This window comes from Psittacula echo, assembly GCF_963264785.1.
Source record: "Psittacula echo genome assembly, chromosome: 2".
Lineage (NCBI taxonomy): Eukaryota > Metazoa > Chordata > Aves > Psittaciformes > Psittacidae > Psittacula > Psittacula echo.
Window position 1 is genome coordinate 127,855,749 of NC_137737.1, and position 26,509 is coordinate 127,882,257.

A 26,509-nucleotide genomic window follows, 5' to 3' on the forward strand; every position below is an offset into this window, starting at 1 on the left:
AGAAGCATGTATTGATAATACATGGCAGCACAGTCACTTTTGAGCTACTTCAAGGGGTTTCATGAGTACTTATTTTTAAACGTAAATGTCATTAATTCCCACTGCCCTTTGAGTGTTAACATGAAGGCAAATCAGCTGACTACAGCTGCCCCTGGGCCTGACCACACACTACTATTTTAGAACAATTTCAGTAATATTTGCAGTTTGGTTAATCCTGCTGGGAAAGAAGTCTCCAACAACTTGAGGGGGGAGCTAGTTGCACAGTTATATACTCAGAATCATAGGGGGGCTAACCCCAAATGAGGATGCCGTAGTATTTGCTTTAAAAGCCTGATTTCAAAAGTATTCTCTAACATTATTCCACAAACACGTTCATTTTTTAACACCCTAATTTTTTCCTGATTTCTGGAGATAAGATCTTCTTCAAAGAAGCATTTATATAAAATCAGTTTGCTGACATAGCATTCAAATCCATTTTACATTAATGATGCCAGGAAACCTGCTGTTGTAATTTCAAAAGCTCCCTTTAATTATGGATCGTTTTTTCTAATTTGAATGAGTGATGAGCCTTGCACTCCCCAGGACTAGCCCATTTGCTGACATTCCAGTCCCAAACTGACAGCGGCCACAAACCTTTTTGCAGCTGACAAGTTCAAGGACAGAACAGTATGACCTGAGTTTACATTCTAGTTTTTAGCACTTGCTACGCTTTCCCTCACTGGCTTTTCCTAGAGACTTGCTAAAACATACCTTTTGGTTCATTCATCTGCAAGGAACTTCGAAATTATACTCTGACACCACCATAATTTCAACTATATTCATTATAACAGATTCAGTACATAGATCTCTTCCCCAAAAACACAGTGAAATTTTATATTTATTTTTCCTCAAAAGTAATTTGAGGAAATCTGAGGAAAACCACATCAGTAATTCATGACTCATAAGAGGTGGTTTGAGTTTTGTTCAATTTACCATAGCTCACCTCAATTTCACCCCTAAATAAAGCACAGAATCATAGAATGCAGAATGGTTCAGGTTGGAAGGAACCTTTAAGCTCATCCAGTTCCAACCCCCCTGCCATGGGCAGGGACACTTTCCACGAGACCAGGTTGCTCAAAGACCCATCCAACTTTGTCTTCAACACTTCCAGGGATTGTGCAGCCACAGCTTGTCTGATAACTTGAACACAATCACCACAAAATGATTAAACTTCTAACTAAAACTTCTGTAGTGTAGGCTCGGTAGATAACTACTGAGGAAGAGTGAAGGTGAATGACCTAATGTGGGGCCACTTTACACAAGACAGTGAGCCACCAGAAAGGCTGAAAGAAGCAGAGAGAAGTTGCTGCTTTCTGTCCTCAAAGAGTAATGGAAATGGAAACAACAAAAACAAAATAGAAGAATGTCTGTTATAAAAAATGAGACAGGACATTTGGGATGGGAAGGCAATCTATAGCCCATCAGACACCCAGAGACAGGAAATACCCATTGATTTTCTGGGAAACCATGGAAGCTTCATTTTAATGTGTTGCTTCAAAGCACTTCATTGAAGTTTCCATCTCTATCACAGTATTCTTGTTAGTCTGTCTTCATCTCTTCCCATTGGCCTCCTCATCAGGGAGATTCTGCAATACTGAGCATTTCTCAGAATGCTTTTACTTAATTCTACTCACCGGAACAACAGAAAATGTCTCTTAAGTCCCTTTACTATAGCTATTTGAAACTGGAGTCTATGTGAAATGCTTGGGTTTTTTTCCTGCTTATTTTTCTCCCTAACCAGCAATTTGTATCAATGAATTCTTGTAATTTTCAAAGCTAATTCAGAGATCTATGTTCTTCAAGAGCTCAAGAGATTGGTAAATGTTTTGCTGTAGCCTTCTCCTTACCTATCATGGGGTTTTTTTGTGCAGTCCTCTTTGTTACCCAAATCCACAACTGGTGTGTCAATCTGTTGCCTTCAGACATACAATAACTAGTACAAATAAACAATCTGGCCTTAGTTTTCCAGTCCTAAGTTATACTGAAGATCAAAAAAAAAGAAATATCCTGGTGTGCTGGCAAAGATCGATGAAACTTAAGTTGAACAAAATTCTGCTTGCTGTGGGAAGAGAAAAAGATAGACTGAAAAGGGATAAGATGTTGCTCTTACTAAGGTAAAAAACAGCTTCCAAGGTAAGAAAGGAGGGACATAGCTAATATCAAGACTGCCAGGGAGCTCTTTCAAATTAAGTATGCATATTTTGCTGCATTATGTAATGAGCAAGAACTAATGAAAGGAAAGCTGCTTCCATCTAGTGAAGTTCAATGAATTTTAATTTAACAAAGCAAGCAACGTTTCTGAATTGTGACCTGCTTTGGAAAAGAACTGTTGAATTGAAATTGTTATTTTGGTCATCATCAATGAGTCGACACACTTGGACACAAAATGTTAATGAAGGAAGATAAAGGCAACTGCACCAAATTTCAAGATATGAAAGTTGTAATGTGATGATAGTAATTTATATCCCAATTATTTCCTTCAGGCTTAACCCTTAATCTCTTGCTCATTCCTTTTGTATTAAAAATTTCCCATGAACTCAAATCTGATTTTCATGAATGCATCTAGGTTTGCTTCAGAAGGAGTTTCAGGCCCAAATTCTTCACCATTAAAAAGACTAGGACCTATTAAACTGTGATGAACACTGTCAACAAGTTCTAACAGTGAATTTAATATTGGTCAGAGAAGGAGAACCCTGGGTAAAACCAGGGTTGGGATTCACAAACCTTTGCAAATTCAGGCAGATCAGATGCAAAGCTCACCCACTATCCTTTACTAGGGAAGCCAGACACCAGTTCTGTGGAATTGCATTTGTTAGTAACCACAGCTAACTCTGAGAGACCACAAAATGGTCACAGCATGGCCCAAGCTACGACAGATGGTTGTTTCACATACCATGCTGAGTCTGAAGAAGCCAGACTTGCTCCGTTTTGCTTGTTCTGTAAGTGACTACATCCTTCAGTGAAAGCAGAGAGCAGGCACCGAGGAAAGTACCATTATCAGTCACACTAGAACAACAACCGACAGCACATGAGGACATGTCTGCATCAGGCAACATAGCACAGGGCAGAAGTCTCAAAGGTATGACTGACTTCACAGTGTGAGGCAATAGCACAGACTTGCAAAACACTATGTAGGGTGCCCAGGCTTACAAGTGAACTGCAAGTTAGGTACCTAATTTGCACAGATGTTTATGAAAATTCAAAGAAGCATCTACCTTTTCAGATGATTTTGCAGCTTTAAATGACTTGCCATTAGCATCCATAGTCCTTGTGTCAATTTTGAAAACGGCATTTAAGTGTTTCTTAAAATTTAACCTGCTCCCGGAAATTTGCAATTACATTCAAATCAGACCAAAACTATATGTTTTTCCTTAAAATTCACTGAGGGTTGGATTTCCCTGAAATTTTCCTCACGTGTGTATCTCAGTAGTGAGATTCAAGCACTCCTAGATTCCATCAAAGCAAAATGAGGGCTTGTTTTGTTAAAGCCATAGTAGGGAAACACTTGAGCTCAGTGTCAACCCTAATACAACTGTGGAAATCTAGTTTAGGCCCACCTCTGGCAACAATTCAAAACCACACACTGAAATGTATGTGCCACAAGTAAACCTGACTCTAGAGCATGCAGCAGGATTTCTCCTATGCATGTGGTCTCTCAGAAACATATGCCTTCGGTACTGGCTGGGGGAATGAGAGGCATTTAGAAATGCCCAACAATAAAATGTTTAAATCTATCAATGTATAAAATGGAACATTTAAGCCTCTAAACAAATGCTAAGGAGGTGGGAGGGGACGTAAGATATAAACTGTGTAACCATTGCAATCAAAGGAATGCATCATGTAGAAACTATATCCTGTGTGAGGTTTTATTATATAGCCACTACAGAGAAAATGTTAAGAATCTTAAATCCTGCCAATGCAGCAAGCCAAGTATGTCTGCCAGCCACACACCAGGCCTGACTGTGGGCACGCAATTGTGGCTTTTTAAATTTTACAGTCTTTCCTTCATGGAAACTCCCAGGGGAATTTCCTACTGGACTACCTGCCACTTGGGTTTTGCCTCAGTAAAAACTAGAAGCTCAAATTATTCATGTGTAAACAGCTTCTCTTAATGTTTCCATTTAAACAAACTCTCTGAATAATTCACTGCACTTCAACAGTCAGCAAAAATAACTGTAACTTTCCTAATCTAGTTACAAAACAATGGCCAAAATACCACATAGTCCCTTAAAAACAACAACTTTACCAAAGCTGAATTTTCCTTTAAACAATCTCTGGGCAAAGTCTGCAAAACAATTAACTGGTAGATCGTATTCATAAATAGGAAGCAAGCACCAAAATGCTTTATTCAGAGTTTGTAAAGGCTTGCTTGAAGTATTTGTGTTGAATTATCACTGGTAATTTGAAGCCTGAGCCTTGAAAGTATCCAAGCTAAACACCTGTTTTTCAGTGACACTGAGCTGCTGCTTATCAATTACAAATATACTTAGAATAATAAGCCATAAAACATAAAAATGCAATTTTTTTTAGTACTTTTCCATACATTGGTCCCAGTAACTCTTAATATTAGGGGCTTACAATAGAACATGGCTGAGATCATATACAAACAGTTTAGAAGAATTTAAATAACCGCATTTTAAAGACGTATCCCCTGAGGCTACAGAAGTTAAAAAAGACCCATTCAAATAAGCAAATAACATTTTTTACATTTACAAATGAAACATCATATGAGTATTTATTGATTTTTTTAAAAATTCAAAAATACATAGTAACAGAACAGAATGTATACGTTCTTCAATGAAAGACAAAACTATGGTTATCATCCGGACCAGAATACAAATACATGCTAACAATTTAAAAATCATTTTGGGTCATTCAGGAAACATGAAACAAGCTAGCTGTTTGCAAATGCAGTAGTTTTCTACTTTGTAAATATGCCTGAGAAAGTTAACCTGTAAAGAAATTGGCTTTTAAACTCTTACACACAAAGAGCTTTTTAGGCTGAAATGGTGAAGAGACCTGTGATATGCACCTGACAGGCCACCGAGCCATTTCCCACAGAGATTCTGTTCACTGCTCCACCTCAGCTCAGCCACCCAGCAGCGGCAGAGTTTCATATCAATACCAGGCTTATTCAAGCGAGGTGTTAAAAACCATGCAAAGATGGTGTAAAACCATCAGTTACATACACAGCAGACAGATGTTAATAATTGAGATTCTCTACCAAACTCCTTGGTTTGTATCACGGCCAAGTAAAAAGTAGTAGTCTAGTTTACGGATGAAACGGATTATATTTTTGGCTCAAGGTAAGACCTTTTATAAACAATTTCTACAGAAGCATCTAGAATCAAAGCATGAGAAAAAAACAGGACAAACACAACTAATCATTTTACAGTAACCACATACTGTAGGCAAGTAGGAATCAAAACAGTAACATAAATTGTGCATTGGTTCTATGAAAATAAAGAGTTACTAGAAGACACAAGCAATCTGACAAGATGTGAAAGCGAGCAGTGAAAACTTCATGGACTGAATTTCTTTTCATCAGAATTCATGTGTTTCTACTGCAGGCAGGTAACAAATGGAACTCAGGAAAACTGAATTCCTATTAGCAGCTTAACTCTACTACAGTGAGGCTTAGGCTTTTACCGTTTCTTGTATTAAGAGACAGTCAAACTAATAAATCAAAAATGATACTTTCAAAATGAAGACCAAAAGAAAGCTGAATGTACATTTCAGACAGAAACAGCATTAGATCAAATCCACAACTGGTGATATCTGATGTATGCAAATGTAATTGAACTATGCTGCTTATGCCAACAGAACATCTGACACTGCATCTTGAATTCTAGCAGCGTCTTTTAAACCACTTCCAACAACTGCATACTTTGTAAATTACATGGGCTTTGATGAAAAAAAATTATTGTCAGGCATGCAAAATTCTAACAGAAACCTCCCATTTCCAGAATTTGGTTACATGATCAAATTACATATGCTAGAACATATGAAACCAACTTTTCAAATGAAACAAATTCACAACTCTGAAAAGCAAATCAAAACCACCCATATAAAAAACCTACGACAGGAAAAATAGTATTTCTACATAGCTCATTCTATCCTCTGGTGGTGCAACACAGCAAAATGAGCTACTGTCCTTATTGTGTGTATTTTGCATGTAATGGTGATTGGGAAGAGACTTCCTTTTCCCATCTCCCACACTGCAGAAATGACTGGATGTACTACAGAGGCTGCCACACCTATTCTATGAAATGTAGGGTATTTGCCATTGATGGATACAGGCTATCAGTGCTGAAGAACTCATGCACTAAACTCAGTGTGGTTCATCTTACATTCTCTAGTACTGATTGTGATGTCAAAAACATTCTGCATTGCTCTGACATCAGTTCTGCTCCTAGGCTGCACCTTCTGATGAAAACGTTGTTCTACAGCTTACAAGTGAGGGGTGCAGGGTGGGAGGCAGAGTTACGGCTTTAACGACCTGGCCCAGAAGACAAACACAAAGTTAAGGTGGTGCGTCACTACCTTCTGGATCAGAGTCGAAGAGAGAAACTAATGCCAGAAGTATGTAAAGCTTCTAATGCCAAGAGGTGAAGACTCTTACAGAAGTGCAAGTAAAATCACAATTTAAGCCCATAATTATTCAAGGAGAATAAACAAAGGAGAGAAAGATGGTCTGCAGTAAGGTGAATGGAAGGAAGGAACAAACAAGAGAAAGAGAGACATGTATATTGGTGCAGGGGTTGTATCTCCTGGACCCAGAAACTGCCTTGGACACCATCTAGTTTTACAAGATAAGTTACATGCATGCCCACATTCAAGAGGGCAAGAGTGAAACCTTGATGGCAATGCTATGATTCTGGCTGAAGAGCTTCATTTTCCCCCTCCCATACCTGAAAGCCTTGAATCCTTGCCAAATACTCCAGCTGTTTTGAAGGCTGCACTGCAGAACAGGGGGAGGCAGGAGATATTCCTTTTAGACCTATGGCTTCGGCAGTTGGGGATGTTCCATTCATGAGAAGTTCCCTGGCAATCGTAGCTGTGCTATTTGTTGTAGGAGATATGCTGAAGAAAGAGCTAGAAGTCTGGCTCATTTCTTTAGATGACAAATAGCTTACAGTAGTACCAGGGGCTGATTTGTTGCGGCTTGCTTCCATCTCTTGATAAACATCAGGAGAGAGATGGAGTATTCCCTTTGGTGCTGAAAACAAAGACAAAGATCATTCTCATTACTCTAGAATGGGTTTGGCATGTGGACAATTTCATTAACATATTTTGCAGTTGAAAACAAAGTAAGCATTTAGAAGCAGTATCTTTTTTTTCCACAGTAGCTGCAAATGAAATTGCATGATTTATTTAGAAACAAAGCAGATTTGAAGTACCTGTCTTCCTACTCTTCCCCCACTCTTTTTAAGGATTTACAATCCTGGAATTTAAAATGGTGGCTAGCATAGAATACACAACACAAACAAATAAGGTTTGGAGATCTGAAAACCATGAGGAACAGCTGCTACTTCAAAATAGCAGCACAATCATTATTTCACTACAATCTTCTACCTCCTATCTTATGCAATAATTTAGACTGTTATTTTAGAAAAAATTTAAACTAGCCTATGTCAGCACTGTTGCCACCAGAAGTAGCTCTTTTCTCTCCCACCTACAGCTGCTGTTTGTACTCTCCAGCTGCACTATTGCTTGTGCCAGGACCAGCACCTGTAGGACCATGCAGTGATGCTCATGAGAATGAGCTGCTGGATGCAAAGGAAGGACAGCTTCTGGCAGTAGCAGCACTGCTTCAAGTGCTGGTTTAAAGTGTTTGCCAGCAGCCTGTGCTTAAATAACCTTAAACTGCCATGCAACCACATCATTATGGTGCTGCTGACTCTAATGTTTTCAATTAAGAGGAAATTATTTATTTATGTATTTATTTAGCTACATGTATGGCATCCTATGGTTTGCAAATAGCTATGTGCCTTGGACAACATTTATATTGAACAAAAAAGCATGCATGTGTCATCATTAATATCAATAGGAGTTAGGGTAAACATTAAAAAGATCTACATTCATTTATGTGAATTACTTTTAATTTTTCAGTGACATGTAAATTAGGGATAATTTGTCCACATTTCAAAATATTGACTATATTTTTAGAAAGCATCTCAACCCTAAACCTGCTTGAAAACAGGAGTACATACTTGATCAGTTTTGCAGATATTCCTCTGCATGGAAAGGTGCAGAATTAAGTCTCAAATTTGCTAGTTTTCATATACAGTGAAGCATTTGTTGGGAAAATGAGTCCCTAGTTTGCTGATATAAGAGGAAAACCATTCCTATTATTAATAAATTGAAAAATGAAATGTGTAATTTCATATTAATAGCATACTTTAATCTTCCAGCATATATCTGAAAATAAGACGGGTGAACTTGAGCCATATGGCATTTCATTCTAGGGATGATAAACCTATTTGTTAACTTATTTAGTAATCCCAAGAGAAATCAAAGAGTTCAATGCTCAGTGCATTTGCAGTACATATTAAATTCATCTCAGAATGTAGAAAGAATTCAAAGAGGATAAGAAAATTAATTTCCAGTTACCTAGAAAAGACTCTTCTAATCCTAGTAGTGAAAGTAGTATTTTTAAACAAAATGTCTACCACAAGGAGAAGACTCAAAAAATATTACCAGTAATTAATATCCTCATTTTCTAGTACATGGTGAAAATCGAACTTCCTCATTGCTGACTCAGGAAACTGCTTACAGGTGAATCTTTTAATTGAATTACTCACACATTTGGCTTTTAAATTAACATTGCTTTCAGGAAGCTGGAGTATCACCTTGTACCATTCACAAAGACCTAACTGTTATTCACTTGATTGCTATCCCTAACTACCTTTGTGGGGCTGGGGAGCTTGGCTGGACCCTGAACTCTAAAACTGTTTTACCCAGTCTTACAACTGGTTCCAAAGCCAGTGGACCCTGTGCTGAACTCTAGAGCTAAGCACAAGTTCAAGACTAGTGGGGAAGATAGACGACAGGGTCCCTAAAATTTTGTTTTCTCTGTTTGGGACAATTTAGATTATAACTTCATAGATAACAACTATGTAAACATGCAGCATTATTTTATAGCACATAATCACTATATGATAGTGATTTTATACCCTTTTTCTAAGGCTATAACCTCCAAGGCCTATCACTGCTCATATTTTTAAACAGTCTTATACAAGACATAACATGAATGAAAATTAAAATAGATAACACAGACACTGACAGTTGATGTTAGGATACAACACCAAACAGCAACAATAATATTGAGTGGCAGGTGTTCATTACCTTCTAAGACCTGCCCCCTGCAAATCTGATTTCCCAAAAATATTTGAGAAACAGAAGTAAAGACTGAATAAAAGACAAAGCAGTGTACTTGTTTGGAAATAATATTTTTCATATAAATAATCCATTTTAGAAAAGCACAGTACAACGTTAGCTTAAAAAAAAGTTTTAAAGAAGTTTAAAATCAAGTCCAGTGCTGCAGATGTCTGTTCCATTGATGTAATATTATTTAAAACAAACATTTCACATGCTTTCTCAGCCATTTCACTGTTTTTACATGATCCACCCAAATATCTAACTGTAGTCTGGAACAATGGTTTGGAATACTTCCAGATTACTAACCTTTCTAAATGTTAAAATAATTAATATGCAGCATATGATGAATAAAACAATATTGAACCGAGTATGGCAGATGTTCCTAAAGTACTGACTTTACTCTAATGGTGATGTTAAATTAATAATAGTACTTTTAAACTTATGCAACACCTTTCTGCTAAAGACTTCAAAGTGCTTTATAAGCAATAATTAATTTAAATCATACATTGGCTCCGAGAGACAGATATTATATTACCATCATTGATTATCTCTGGAAACAAACTAATGTAATATTCTAGACATTACATTAATATAGTTGCAAGCTATTAACTTTTTATATTCAGGGCCTATGCTTCATGCAGCTTCTTTCCTACAAACTAGTTTTAAAAAGACAATAAAACTTGGACTCTGAAAACTTCTATAAAGCATATATTAATTGTAATTCATTATCTATTATATATTATTGAGGATTATTTTAATACCATTCCGCACTATTGTTTGCTTACTTCAACTGTGTTAAATTGTAGAGTGTATGTTTGCAACAGTTTAATTATGGTAGTAAAGTTGTTATCACAAGACAAGGAGTATGACATCAACAGAGAAGTAAGTCAAAGAACAAAAGAACTCTTCAGAAATTATCTGAATTAGTCTTCAAACAAGTACTTTACTGAAAAATACAGGAGGAAGAAATGCTGTCCTCTAACATCTTTATGCATTGCAGGAGAACCTCTCTAGGTAAATATTTTCATATTTTCATTAGTCTTCCAGCTAAAAGCACTTTGGATTTTTGTGTCCACTAAATATTGATCCCATGCTAACTTCACCATACTCTAAAGGTTATCATCACAATTATTAGTCATTATCATTTAAACCAACAACATTGCATCTTCTGCTAATATAAATGGAAATGGAAATTATTTTAACATTTCATGAATGTATCTCTAATTTTAAGGTACGTTAAAATAATTTCCATATATACTACTTAAACCTGTGGGCAAACGTGCTATGAAAATATGCAGGATAGTAATGCAATGTAATCACTAACATTTGAAAAATATGTCTTATTCATCCTTGGTGGTAATTGTTAGCAGTCTCTCACAATCTTCTGAAGTCTCTGAAAACTCCACACCAAAGGGCTCTCTTACCTATACATACATTTCTTGATCTTCCATTGTCTGCTTTTGCTGTCATGTACTGGACAACCACCAAACAGTTTAGACTCCAAGGCAAATGTACAATTAAGATATAAAATGGCCTGACTGTCCTTCACAAGCCTTCCCCTTGAAGTGTAATCCCCATGCTTTGGTTACACTTATTTTCACAGCAGCAGTAGCAGAGGCAATCTCCAAACAATCTATTGGAGTGGGGTTATTTTTATCCCTAACCCTTTCTTTGAGGGTCCCCTTGGCTGGGAAGACAAGGGGACCTTTCTACAGAAGAGTTCCCCACTGTCTGGACCTTCACTCCTTTTGGAGTTCATGGAAAACAAAACTAACCACGAGAGGGACCTTCTGCATGGGGAATAGGGTGAGGAATAAGAATGACCGACAATAACACCAAATGAGCCCTAATGTAGTAAGACTCTGCAAAAATGGAATTTGTTGTTATGGGGCAGTGACAAGCTCCCCCACAGCAGTGGGCTACTAAGTTAGGAAAAGTTCAGAGCCATGACAGTGTTCCCTGCACACTATCAGGCAACACTGTCAAGGTACCACTGGTGTCCCATTTTCAATTTTCTATTTCTGTCAGGAAGATTAGAAAAAATGAAAAGCTGAAATTCCACTTTTACAATTCAACTCCAAAAGAAGACCTACAGCATGAGGCTTGTATTGTCAATCTGCATATACATATCAGTGCTAATTTCTTCTCTTTTCTACTTGATCACCACTGTAGGGATACTCTGTCTTCAATTACTGATTTCTTGGGGCTCAAGGTCAGTCACCGACTTTTCATGTTTATGGACACTCAGTATAATTGGTCGAAAACCACAACTGAATTCTTCCTTAGAGAACTACAGTTTTCTCCCTAGGCTTTCACCTATCCTGCAGGAAAGCTATACTTGTTGGTGTGCACAAGCAGTGTAAGCTGGTGTATGACTTCCCCCAACATCCCTGAAGAGCATATGCTCTTCCCTGCACTACAACCAGTGAGACACTAGCCAGAAGGAGTATTTTCATGTCTTGTGTAACGATGCACAGCAAACCATGATATAATTCTGTATATGACATGCTCATAAATTAACACCCTGATATTTGAAGCAATCCATCACTGGATGAAGAAAAGATTGTTCATAAAGAGAAAATAAGTATTTTTGGAACTGAATAAAATAATCGGTAATCATCAAGAAGCTTTCTTTCAGATTATGCTACCTGTATTCACATTGAATAAAGACTTCTTATATTGTGCTGCTTAACATATGTGGCACAATCTTCCAGTAAGGTGTCAAGCAGGAAATGTTAGACCCAGATCTAATCCTGACTTCACTATTATGTAAATTAAAATGGACAAAACCTTAAAAGGCACAGAGGACTTTCACATGGAATGATTCCTTCATAGAGCTGGCAGGTTCTCAACATGCCCTAGAATACAGTCCATTAAAAATCCACTGAGAGAAAGAAAAGAGAATTTACAAAACCAATTAACTATTTCAATAGCAAGACTGGAAAATGTAAATGTCATCATAAAAAGAAATTATCATTTTATACTCCACTCCCTATAAAAACCTATTTATATACTAGAATATTTTCAAATTTTGTTTCATTACCTCAGTAGGAACTCAGAAAACGTCAGTCAAACAACTGAATAGGCAAATAATATGGCCATTATGTTCGCAGTCTACAGGCAATCTTGGCTTGAAATACCAAGATGTACTCATTACCTACTTAACACAGCTATCTGCTGTATTTCTAAGTCACCAGCTACTGCAATATTCAGATATGAAAAAATGTTTTCTCATTACACAATGTCCTTCAATCAAAAGATCTCATCTACATGACCTTAAACAAACAGATGTTATGTAAAGTCACTCATTAAAATACTGGGGTTTTTTTAACCTCAAAATAACCATGACACTGAAGTAAATACTATTCAGTTTTTCGTGAAGTCAGTTCTGATATCTTTACTTTCACTGGAACATTTTCTATACAGCCAAAAAGGAAACTGCAGTATTGCAGGAGACAAATTGTATTCATTTCCATAACATCTGATGCTTAACTCACGTGAGGCAAATCCTTTGAAATCTCCCACAGCTTTACTCCTGCTTGGGAACATAAGATTTTTGTAAAAATAAGACTTAGTGTTTGCTGTGGGGAATTTCTAGAGGAGATTCTATGAAATAATCCAACAAAGAGATGAAACACCTACGCCATTATTTTACATGGTAACTTCCGTATCGTAAGTTTCCAAAAAAAATCAGTGTACCAAATAACCTAAAATTAAGATGAAGCAGGTTCTGAAAAGAATTGATCTAAATGCAGAAGAAAAGGCAGTATTCTTATCAGTAAAGAGCAAATTTAGAGCAGGAGCAAATCAAGCTAGTGAACTGGCAGAGCAAGGTTCTTGTAAAAGCTGCAAGAATGTGATTTTGAGGAAGTAAAGCAATTAGGAAGTGCCTAAGTGCAACTGGAGGTGACCTGTGCAGGCAAGACTTTTCATTAACAGATTAAGAGGGGAATGAGAACGGTGATGATGAAAACAAAGGCTTGACCCACAAGTAGAATAGATGAAAGTATGAGCAAGTCTACTAGACACGGATGGAAAGGTTGCTGAAGCTAAGAAGGTCAAGGGAGACATCAACAAGCACAGCATAGGTATGAGTGAAGATGAAATCAGAGGAAGCAAAAGCAGTGCGGAAATGGAAGTCATAGGGATAAGGAGTTTGATGTAATGGAAAGGAGATGGAGGACAGAATGGAGAACTAAGTCTTGATTATGGCAACAATAAAGCCTCAGATCAAGAGATTTAGTTCTTCAAAGACATTATTATCCTAGACTATGGGTGAGGTACATGGTGGGTTCCAGGTTGGGGGAGAGTAAGAAAAGGAGAAATTACTTCAGGAAAGTGAAAGTATTTAGAGAAACACAGTATTGAGGTTATATGTGTGATACTGGTCTGTTTGCCTCACTGAGGACAGAAATTCAAATGCAGATAATTTGTAGAATTACATTATCAAATCTGAATTTACAAGTTAATATAAAAAAAAGAGCTCTGCATTGCTATTTCACATGCAGGTTTTTTCAAAGGAACACACTAGCAACGCTGAACAAACGTAATTCACATAGGAATTTCAGGGGACTAGAAAAAGCAAAAGAATAATTTCTCTGAAATTATCTCTACCCATAGAGCTGGCTATCTGCTGTAATGGTGGCTGTTTCCCTCTTTATATATTCTAGATATATGAAGAGCTTAACGGTTAAGCAGTCTCCTAGAAGGCTGTTTTAGGTTCCTTCTCAGCCTAACAGCATTCAAACCATAAGCCTTACAGCCCAAGTGTATTTTTCGCATATATGCACAATCTGTACTACTCAAGAACCAAGGAACAAGTTGCTTGCAGAAAATAATACTTATATATTTTTATATATATTTTATATATATATAATATCCCAGCCAGGGAACACCAGAATACATATCTGCACCTTCCCTTACAAATGCTTTAATCAACAGATAGACTACAAAGTCATGATCCCTTTAGATCACTCCTTCTGTGTGGATTTCTGGCATTTTGACAGCATGTGACTTCCTATTTTCTGTCTGCAAATCATAATGACATTAGATACATATCTCCAAAAGGCAGTTGCTGTTATCCAGATTACTCCACCCCACAAGTACTCTCCTTCTAGTGAAGAAGGAAACTAAAACTGTCTCCCAACTTTCTGGACACATACTTAAAATACTAGGTACTTTAGAAATACCCATTGTCCTTTAAACTCAGCAAAGAAAGTATCACATAGGAAGATGTGAAGCTTGCGGTACTTTAAGCACTCAACTTTGCATCTCAGTAGAGGAAATGTGGGGAAAGGAGAAGGATCAATTGCAGCTGTGATCTTACACATGTGAATTGTGCCCAAATCCCACTCACACACAAACATGCTAATTTGGATCTTGCCATCAGTTCTCAAAACAACAAATAATAAAGAAAAAATAATCACACTCCCCTGTTTTGTTAATATGAGGTGTTTTTCAGTATTACATGGTTTAGAAGGTTTTGGGTTTTTTTAACTATTTCAAAATATATATGCAAGAGTTAGTTAATTGGTATTATTCTGGATAAATTATTACTTCATTCTGATTGCTAAATGAAATACAAAAATAATACATTAGTTATTGATAATGCCAAATACAGCACACATTTCCTAGCTTCAGTAACTCAGGGAAGAAAAAAAATCGGGACAAATACTCTCTGCTTCTAAATTTATTTTTCCTATGTCTTCAAGTGAGAAAGAAATTCTAGTTATCTTATATCCTCGCTAGAAGATGAGATGAATCCAGAGAGGCAAGGTGCTACCAACTGCTATAAGAAGGTTATACAAAACGTAGACAAAAGGCTCAGCTGATGGAACCCTGAACACACAGTGATGGTATAATGTTAACCTGATAGTATGTTTGCTAAAAAAAAACCCCAACCCACTAACCAAACCAAAAATACCCCAAACCAAACAGTTTGAAAACTACTGTTCTGTGGCCTTCTGTGGCTTCATCAAGTAAGCAGTGTTGTCAAATCCTCTTATTGTGGTTTCTATTCAGAGTGATGTATAAATCTAACTTCTAGTAAGAGTATATTATAACTGACAAAGTTTAGTAAGTTTGGAAGCAATTCAAAAGTGAAGTCCAAAGAAACAGCAGTACTTAATCAGAAAAAATGCATACAATCCACTGCAAACCACCTTTGAAAAACACCCAAATGAATTAGATATTTCCACAAAACATAACACACAAATGCCAATTAAAAATGTCTGAAATACAAACAAAAGACTTTATTCCCAAACTGCAGACTTCAGTTACTGTTCATGGAAACACAGGAGTATTAAATTATCTACTGGAAGTCTTCACCAAATTCCCCAGTTGAAAAATAAAGACGTAGAGGACTATTAAAAAAAGTCTTTCTAAAACTAGTGAGGGCCAGAACTAGAAAGTTCACATAAATTTTGCTTCCTCCAAAGGGAGGATGCGTGAGTATGCAAAATTTCATAAATACAGTCTTTATTTTGTGTTTATTTTCTCTTATCAACTCCCACCTCCCAACATCTAAGCAAGAAATTGAATGCAACCATATAGTTAAGGCTTATAACAACACTGTATATTTTCTTTTTCTTTTTTTTTTTTTATTTCTTAATCTATTAAGTAGATTTTAAACAAGTATTAAAATACATGTTATTTATGGAAAAAAGTTTAGATTTCCTTATCACAGATTTAAGAAACTCTTCTGAATACCTATTTGTTTTTTTCTTCTTGCCTTTTTTTTTTTTTTTTTTTTTACTGTGAACAATTGCATGAGATCAAATGTCTCTGTTCCTTAGGAGATCATCTGCTCCTGCTGCTCATTTACCATCTGAAATCATAATCATCTGTTGGTGACAATCTAATCATCTTCACAGTAACTAATTGTGATGTCACAAACAAATGATTATGATTTCAGGTGGTGAACAAACAGCAGGAGCAGATGTACTCTGAAGAACAAAGACTGTAAAGTCATGCATGAATCTCTAGTAATAAAATGTTACGCAAGAAAAACAAAGAGCCTGTCCTTTACAGAGAGGTAGGATCGCTCTATGTTTTTTTTATTCTTATTAGTTTTTCAATACTTTGTGACTACCCAAATTGCAGGAAACAGATAAATAAAAACTGTACTATGGAAAATTAAGGGTGGGGAACATATAAAACCAGTTAGGGTCATTTTTTTTCTTCTCAGAATTATAATATATAAAACCACTGTTACTTTTTCCTTTTATTTTTATGCATTTTTGTTTCTCATAGCTCATTTACAGCTTCTCCTAGAAGACATACTGTATGTTTGTGTTGCCCTATCCAGAAATATAAAACCTAAGTAAGTTCCCAACAAAATGCACTTTGCATTAGGATTGTTTGTTTGTTTCATGTTTTGTTTTTTTGTTGATAACTCCCTAAGTTAAACCCAGACTGACAAATGAGCATTCTGTTCACAGTAAACATCTTCTGTATGGGCTGCAAATGCTTGCGGTCTGCACACAGTGTCTCCAAGTCTCCTCCAGAAGCATCAGGGAGAAAAACCCCCAGTCAATGTTCTTGTTATTTCACATGTGAAAAAAGTCTAAGATATCCCAAACCAAGAAACAAATAGCTTCTTGCTTCATCTTTAAGATTGTGAAATGAAGAGGAAAGGTGAAGAAGTAAACCTGTCAGAAGGAGCTTTGCCAGTGAGTAGGTGTAACAGAAGTGAAGTTTGCTGCTAAGGTATCTGTAAAAGTAACACAATAGAGGTCAACAAGAGGAGTTAATTTTCAAGGATATTTAATAGGGAATACTAAAAATGCATTGACTGTAGGGTATTTCTCAGCAAAACCAAACCACATAATAAGGCTACAATGAAATCTGTTCTACTGTACTAAAATATGGCTGTTATGATTTTTGGTTTACTGTATTAAAGTATACAACTTCACTTTACTACTCCAGTTTTATTTCACACAGTTTCAGATGGAAACAGTGTATTATGCACACGAAGAAAGAGTATCTGCCTGCAAAGGGAAACTTTAATAGAGTGCCAATTGATACAGTAGATTCATGCTTCTATCAGAAAGGCCATTTTAGTTTAGAAATACCAAGAGAAGTATCAATGAGAAACTAAAAAAGAAGACCTATTAGCAATTTGTTCAGGCAGAAATGATACCACATTTAGAGAAGAAAAATGCTTTTCTAGGTCTTCCATGAATCATGGATGAAATTGCAAGGTGAAGAAAGACTGGTCTGTTCTTTATATAACCGTTACATATTCATCCTCCTCTTATGCCTTTATCACAGAAAATCAGTTAAGCTGTAAATTTTAAAGAAAATACCCTAAAAGAAAAAGGCCCTTTAGAGGTGAAGAGTTAAAAAATCAGTAAAAAAATGTATGCTTGTTGGTAACATTTTGGGTTCAAACCCTTCCTGTTTTGCAAAAGGATAGCACAGTCCCTATGAAATGAAAAATTATACCCTTTTATCAGCTGTTTATTATTAATGTTGCCTCTAGATTGGAACCCTCAAAAAGGAGTTATGGGATTAAGAACAGTGGTGTCTGAACAGGACTATGAGAAATAAATGCTCTGTGTCTATCGACATGATAGCCACATCTTCTTTGATTTCCAATTTACTTGGAAATCAGAAGAATGTAAATGAAAGCATCTAGAAATATCTTTCATGCATTAGAAAAGCACCCCAGAATGAAAACCTGTTTCTGTACCACCGCCTGTGGTGGCTGCGAAAACATCTGTGAGCAGGTCAATCTGTGAAAAATAAGTTCTTTGGTCAGCACAGGTTTAAAATAATTTTTGTGTTGATCTTGTCTCCTGTTGAGAGAGTTTGCCTTTGTGTTTTCCTTCTGGACTTGAAGTCACATGTATGACTGCCAAAGTTTTCTTGCCAGATGAAGCCTGAGAAAGGGACTATTTTTTCTTGTTGATGTAGTAGACGGTTGTGATGTCATCTATAAATATATCTGCTACAGGACACTGAGAAAAGCTAGATGTCTTATTCTGCTGTTCCAAACTCATGTATGTTAATGTTTAAAAATGTTAGCATTTGAAGATGTTTCAGAGGCTATGTCCTTAGAGATTTTGACAACACAAACAGAAATCACTTAGAATGGGAATGATGGGGATTGACGGTAAGACTGGAAGGAAGCAATTAACAAGAAGGTCTTAGAACCTGCAGAAACCTTCTTTTCAGGGAAGCACAATGACGTGCTGAATCCAAGAGTAATTAAATACTAGCAAACTTTCGTGTAAATTGAAGCAGAAATTATTTCCCAGGTCTGACTGGAAATTCTGCATGTATACTGGAACAATACTGTATCCCCTTAAAATCTGCTTTTAGGACCATGTCCTTCAGACATATATAGACAAAAAATGGAAGGCAGCTTATGTGTGTGTCCATCTCTAGTACAATCCTTAGCTAAGGGAGATGATGTTTGGGACTCTTAAGAAGTTCAAAATTCAACACAGTTCAAGAGAAGAATCCAGTGCTCATGGAAAAGTGAAGGAAGTACTATTAAAATATTATCTTTACCACTCTAACCAGCAAAACCCTAGCTATAAGGTCACAAAGGTCTGTCCTATTCATTACCTGTTGCAATAAAACTGAATTTGGTCTTCACCAACAAGGTCACTTGGGCCTTTGTGTCTTTAGACATGGCTCAAGGAAGAAAGGAATTACCAGCAGCAGAACCTGATCAGGGTCAGGGATGTCTTGAGAAATTTTCAGCCCATACAAGTCCGTTGGACCAAATGGGATATATCTTAGTGTGCTGAATCAACAAGCTTATGTCATTGCGAGGCCACTCTATTATCTTCCAAAACATCATGGAGATCAGGAGAGGTCTCCAACGCCTGGAGAAAAGCATCATCATCAAAAAAAGGCAGGCTGGTCAGCCCCACTTTGTCCCTAAGAAAATCATGCAGCAATTCCTCTTAAAGCCATTGATGGGCACACAAACGGAAAAAAAAAAAAAAAAAAGCCATTGGGAACAACGAGCATGAATTTACATTATAAAAAACAGCCTAAACAACCTCATTACCTTTGTGATAAAATGACTGGATTTATGAACGGAGGACAGTGGATGTTATTTACCTTGGCTTTAGCAAGGTTTCTGACATTGTGCCTCCATCAGCATCCTTGTATCCAAGCAATGATGTTAGAATCTAGATACATAAATTACTAGATGATGAAAATCTGTTTGGATGATCAGGCTTAGAGAACAGTGATATGCTGTGGGGACCCAATAGCAGCCTTCCAATACCTAAAAAGAGGTTGCCAAACAGATGGAGCCAGGCACATTACTAAGGTATGCAGAAGAAGAACAGGAGATGATAGTCATAAACAAACAGAAGATGTCATGATTTGGATAAAAGGAAAACAAATCAAAGTGAAGATAATTAAGCACTGGAACAGGCTGCCGAGAGAAGCAATGGAATCTCCGTCCTTGGAGAACTGGAAAAAAAAGACATAAGCAATCCTGTCTGAACTCTGTAGTGACCTTGCTTTGAGTGGGCAGTTTAGATGACCTCCAAAAATTCCTTACAACCTGAAGGATTTTATGATTCAATGACTAAATAAAACTCTCCTTGCTCCTGCACTCATTCATACCTACACTCACAGGGAGGATACTCAAGACTTAATTCACCTAATTGCAATAAAACCCCTAAAATATTTACAAAAAGCATTTCAATTGTCTCTTATAATCCAATTCCTACAGAGACAAAGAGAACTAAGTATAAATTTAAATTTAGAAAGCAATACTTACTGTTACTTGTTGGCTCAGGAAACCCAACATTCTGGCCGTTCCAACTCTTGTTTTCTCCAAGCTGAAACAGGTAGAAAAAAGACAAATAAGTAAAGAGCAAACTACTCCTTAAACAGAACATTCATGTTTATAAATTAGTTGAAAGATCCTAAAAAGGATGACTTGGGATTGCCACATCTGCTCACAAAATTTTGTTAAGACATCTTAATTTTTGCCTAAAATAGGTTCTTTGAGAAATGCACCCTTCATGAATAAACATTAACAACTATTGCCTAACACTGAAATATAAATGTTTCCCCAAGGATTAGGCTCAACTCAATGTTACCAAATCAGACTTAAAATCAAATGTTTTATGCAGCTCTCAACTGAAAACATACACATACAAGAGAGAAATTATATTCTAAAATGAGAAGATCCTAATATCTGTCTATGAAAGAATGCATAAACACCACAAAGTATTTTGGGTATAATTTTAAAATATTTACTTGCTAGGAATACTTTTAGTTACTGAAGTGGACACAAAAAAAAAGATTGCAATTTTCCATTTGATTTTAATACACAGACTTTTTTGAGGAAGCTAATTGCCTTCAAATTAATTATATTATGTTTAACACCAGGTATTACTCTGACACAGGGAGCAATTAACACAGAAGTTAAAAATTGAGCCATTCCTGAAGTCTCCACAGTAATTAAGATGGCAGTCTTCTAGAGTTACGTGTAAATGTGGACAAAAATGTTCGAACTTTCTCATGAAATAGGAGCTATTGACAGTCAGCTCTATGAATGTGAAGTGAATGACCCTTTTCAGATTTCACTGGGGCTACCCCTTGTCCTATCCTTATACGCCCTTGTAAAAAGCTCCTGTCGCTACAAGCTTTCTTGTAGGCCCCCTTTAGGTATTGCAAGGCTGCTCTAGGGTCTCCCTGAAGACTTCTCCATGCTGAACAAGCCCAACTCTATCAGCCTGTCTTCATAGGAGAGGTGCTTCAGTCCTCTGAACCACCTCTGTGGTCCTTCTCTGGAATCACTCCAACAGGTTTGTGCCTTTCTTACATTGAGGACACCAGAATTGCACACAGCACTCCATTAAAGGGGAGAATCACTTCCCTCGACCTGCTGGTCACTCTCCTTTTGATGAAGCCCAGGATATGGTTGGCTTTTTGGGCTGCAAGCACACACTGCCAGCTCATGTTGAGCTTCTCACTGACCAACACTTCCAAGTCCTTCTCCTCTGGGCTGCTCTAAATCCATCCTCTGCCCAGCCTGTATTTGTGCTTCTGATTTCCCCCACCCATGTGCAGGACCTTGCACTTGGACTTGTTGAGCCTCATGAAGTTCACCCGCCTCTCAAGGGTGTCAAGGTCCCTCTGGATGGCATTCCTTCCCTCCAGCATGTCAACCAAACCTCCTAGTTTAGTATCATCATCAAAATTGCTGAGGGTGCATTGAATTGCACTGTCCATGTCGCTAACAAAGATGTCAAATGTCCCAATACCAACCCCTGATGAATGCCACTTGTCACTGGTCTCCACTTGGACATTGAGACATTAACTGCAACTCTGAGTGCAGCCATCCAGCCAATTCCTTATCCACCGAGTGGTCCATCTGCCAAATCCATGTCTCTCCAGTTTAGAGAAAAGGATGTCATGCAAGACAGTGTCAAATGCTTTGACAAGTCCAGGTAAATGATGTCAGTCATTCTTCTCTTATCCACCAACACTGTAACCCCATTGTAGAAGGCCACCAAATTTGTCAGGCACAATTTGCCGTTAGTGAAAGCATGCAGGCTTCACCAGTAACTCCTTTTCTTCCCATGTGCCTTATCATAATTTCCAGGAGGATCTGCTCCACAATCTTCCCAGGCAGAGAGACGAGACTGAATGGGCTGTAGTTCCCCATGTCTTCCTTTTTTATTTCTTAAAAATGGAGGTTACATTTCCCCTTTTCTGGTCAGAAAAGAGACCAGGCTGCCATGACTTCCCAAATATGATGGACAGTGGCTTGGCTATTTGAACTGCTAGTTCTCTCAGGATCTGCAGATGCATTTCATCAGGTCCCATGGACTTGTGCACCTTCAGCTTTCTTCGATGGTCTAGAACCTGATCTTCACCTACTGCAGGCAGTTCTTCATTCTCCCTGTTCCATCTTTGCCTTCTGCAACTTGGGCAGTGAGGCTGGAGCACTTGCCAGTGAAGACTGAATCAAAAAAGTTGTTGAGTAACTTGGCCTTCTCCATGTCTCTGGTAATCACATCTCCTGCTTCCTTCTGGAGGGGCCCCACATTTTCCCTAATCTTCCTTTCATCACCAATATACCTGTAGAAACTTTCCTTGTTGCCCTTGACCTCCCTGGCCAGATTTAATTCTTTAGCTTTCCTAACCTGATCCCTGGCTGCTTGGACAATTTATCTTCATTCTTCCCAGGCTACCTGTGCTTGCTTCCACTCTCTGTAGGCTTCCTTTTTATGCTGGAGTTTGTCCAGGAGCTCCTTCCTCATCCGTGCAGGCCTCTGGCATTTTTGCCTGACTTTCACTTTGTCTGGACGCATCACTCCTGAGCTTGCAGGAGGTATTCCTTGAATATTAAGCATCTTTCTTGAGCCCCAATTCCCTCCAGATCTTCATCCCATAGTACTCTACCAAGGAGATCCCTGAAGAGGCCAAAGTCTGCTCTCCTGAAGTTCAGGGTAGTTAGCTTACTGTGAGCCCTCCTCACTGCCCTGAGGATCTTGAACTCCACTATTTCATGGTCACTACAACCAAGGCTGCCCTTGAGTTTCACTTTCCCCACCAGCCCTTCACTGCCGGTGAAAACAAGGTCCAGCATGGCACCTCTTCTTTTTGGCTCCTCCATTGCTTGGAGAAGGAAGTTATCATCAATGCATATGCAGGAACCTCATGGATAGCTTACACCTTGTTGTGTATCCAACAGGCATCAGGGTGGCTGAAGCAACCCATGAGGACCGGGGCTTGTGAACATAAGGCTTCCCCTATCAGTATATAGAGTGCCTTATCTGCTCAGTCTTCCTTGTCAGGTGGCCTGAAGCAGACCCCCACTGTAATGTCACTTGCCCCTGCCCTCCCTTTAATCCTGACCCACAAGCTCTTGGTTGGCTCCTCATCGATCCCCAGGCAGAGCTCTGTGAACTTCAGATGGTCACTGATATAGAGGGGGAATCCCCTCCTCATCTCCCCAGCCTGCCCTTCCTGAAGAGCCTCTATTCTTCCATTCCAACACTCCAGTCCAGGTGAGCCACCAGTCTCTGTGATGCCAATAGGATCACAGCCCTGAAAGTGTATGCACACCTCTATCTTCTCTTGTTTATCTCCATGCTATGTTTGTTTCCATAGAGGCATTTAAGTTGGCTCCCTGATGAAGCTGATTTACTGGATGGAGTTTGTGGAATTCTTTAGTGCTTCTCTTCAGATGCTCTCCTCCTGACCTGCAATCCCTCTCCAGGCTCTGGGCAACTCTTGCTGGTACTGGTATAAAACTGGTAGGAGCTGGAGGGACTGAGGTTCCACTCCCTTGGCAACTTCAGTTTAAAGCTCTCTTCACCACCTTGGCAAGCCTATGACCAAAGATGCTTTTCCCTTTCTCTGACAGATGAACTCCATCAGCCCACAATAGACCAGGTTTCTCAAAGTGAGTCCAGTGGTCCAAGTAGCTGAACCGCCACCTGTGGTACCCGTCCTGTAACCATCTATTGATTTGCCAGATTTGACTGGCCCTTTGACACTCCCTCCTTTTGACTGGGAAGATTGATCAAAAAACTACCTACACTCCAGAGTCCCTTAAATATATTTGTATTTACTGCTGTCTGTTACAACAGCATGTTTTTTGTCATGAATCCATATTCTGCATCCATAACATGATAGGAAAATAAGCACAAGTATGCTGCTACCATACGAGAAGAACATTTCCAGCTCTCCTTATTCATCTCTTTTTTACTGTTTATTAACTTGAGTGTGATGGGGAATTTAAGAATTCCCTTAGTTATCCTTAGTGTTGCTGTCTCACATGAATGCAATCTATTTTGGTCTTCCTCTGCCTAAGAGAATTAAAGTGACAAGAAGAAATCAAAAGATAGAAGCATGAAAAAGTAAAGACATCACAACTCTCCATTTTCACACATAGAACTGAAGTTCTGATAGCTGCAAAAAGTCTCCCAGGGCACTGTCAAACTTTTTTCTCAGGGCTTCACACAACCATTACAGATTCCTTCCAGCAATCTGATTACCTCAGAAAAGAGCAGAGCCTTTACATTTTACATCACCTGGATTACCTATTTACCTGTGCTGCCATTAGCACCATGCATGGCTCTTATAAAACTCTTAGGTCTTCATTAAAACAATTAATACAGTCACATTTTATGCACTGAGGTTAAGGAAAAAGCTTTGACTTTGGTTCTGTTTTTTTTGAAGGGAGGAGGAAAGGGATGAAAGAATGTGGGGGGTGCAGAGAAGTTGCCTTTTTTAAAAGCATCAAAAATAACACAAGTGAAAATTGTCCATTTAGATGCCAACCTGATACGTCAGCTAATCTATGTTGGGCCCCATTTTGGAGTCAAAGAGAGAAACAAATATCTTTTAATGGCACATCTTTATTGTGCAACTTATATGAAAGGAATTTTGCAATGCTCAAATTGGTAGACATCTAAGGCTATTTTCTCTTCTCTCCAGCACAGTATCTGAAAATATGTTCAGTCTATTATATACAGAAGATAAAGCCAGATGTTCTAGATATTTTATGTCCTTAACCCCAACAAAGCTACAAAAATTTGTTCTATGATCTTGAGTACCACCACTACATAAAATTTGAGTAGTTCACATTTTTTGGATACTGCATCATGTTTGCTCATTGTGTTCAGAATAACAGCAGGCCATTGTATGCTTTCCTATCAACTCTAAGATATCTATGTCTGCAAGCATGTAATTTAAACCTTTTTTTTAAGATAATGCTCTTGTAGGCAATAGTTTCATAAATGCAGCGAAATGAAGCAGCCACTCTATTTTTTTAATATAACTACAAGTTTCCACTGCATAGAGCTCTCCAAAGCAACTATGTTGTGGGCTGAATTTTTTCAGGCTTTATCTCTGAAAATTAGTGAGTAAAAATAGTTCAGCCAGTTTGAAATCCAAGAATGAAAACCTGTGTTTTTCTCTTTTAATTAGTTTTTAAAAAAGCCCTTTGGCCAAACTGGCAGTGAAGAAAAATTGATAGAAAGTATCTTCCAGAGCAGAAAAATCTCAGCATTCTGGTGAAAATGAATTATCATTTGACTCTGTCATAAGCCTTTTTTAAAACAGCTATGAATGTACAGTGTCTTCTCGCTGGGAACACCATCTAGCTTCCAAGTACCTCGGTTTAGGGTATGGCACACTTGTTGAAGACTAAGTGTAATTAAGAAGAGTGAAGAACATAGTGACGGTGAGTATGACTAGCATACATCGAGCAGCTCCTCTTAAAGAAGAGAGAAACAGGAGATACAACACTAAGACAAACATTGACTACCATGGCTGCTTCATGTATGAAAATTACTAACATCATTCCTCTCAGTGCTCTTTGGATGTCCAAAATGGATTAAAAGCAAGACGCACATTCATCCTGATCGGTAAGTAGAAATAGGCACGCATATCACATGTACACTTCTGCATACGGACTATCCTATAGAACTACACTTCTGTTTGTAATTACTCTTAGACTAGCACACTACTAAGTGTAGCTATAGAGCTGTAGCTAACAAAGGCTGAGCTCTGACAAGCAACCTCCTAAAAGAGGGGGTGCACATATTTAAGCTTCCATTCTTACTAAGTGACTAGCTGAGACAGCTAAAACTCAAGACAAGGGTAAAATGTGGGCATTGTAACAACTGACCCTTACCTTCTCTGGCTGGTCTTGAAGAGGAGTAGAGGCTTTGTAACCCAGCTGTAGCAACATTGCTTCTGCTGCATTTCTTTTAGCTATTTTCTTGTTTGGGCCTGTTCCAGTAGTAATATCATTGCCTACTTTCACCTTAGAAAGAAAACATTGATCATAATCCCAACAAATGTAAGACTTCTTAATATCAGATGTAATAATCTTGCTGACCTACCAACAACTGTCAGCCTCTTTTGATGAAAATGCAATCTTGAAAAAGTAAGAACAGTGCAAAAGGGGACTACAATACTGCTTCAAACAGAGGAGCTGGTTCAGATTTTTCAGAAGGTCCCCAAACTCATACCTCAAAGAGCTACATTTTTCTGTCTCTCAATGTACACACAGTTGTCTTTCTCTTCCACCAGCCTCTGTCAACCCCATTCTCTCTGCTGAACACCTCCTCCACTCTTCCTTAATGCA

General features: G+C 38.0%; 1 protein-coding gene across 1 annotated transcript in view; it reads right to left on the bottom strand.

Annotated features, from left to right (window-relative positions):
- Positions 1 to 4,861: 4,861 nt before the first annotated feature.
- Positions 4,862 to 26,509, bottom strand: part of STAU2 (staufen double-stranded RNA binding protein 2) — a gene marked incomplete at its 5' end in the record, with an annotated part of 69,154 nt that continues 47,506 nt past the window's right edge. The window contains 3 exons of the mRNA XM_080611570.1: positions 4,862 to 7,258; positions 20,171 to 20,231; positions 26,054 to 26,185. Of these exons, the coding sequence (XP_080467696.1) occupies positions 6,909 to 7,258; positions 20,171 to 20,231; positions 26,054 to 26,185 (543 nt within the window). The 3' untranslated portion in view covers positions 4,862 to 6,908. The remainder of the gene's footprint in view (positions 7,259 to 20,170; positions 20,232 to 26,053; positions 26,186 to 26,509) is intronic.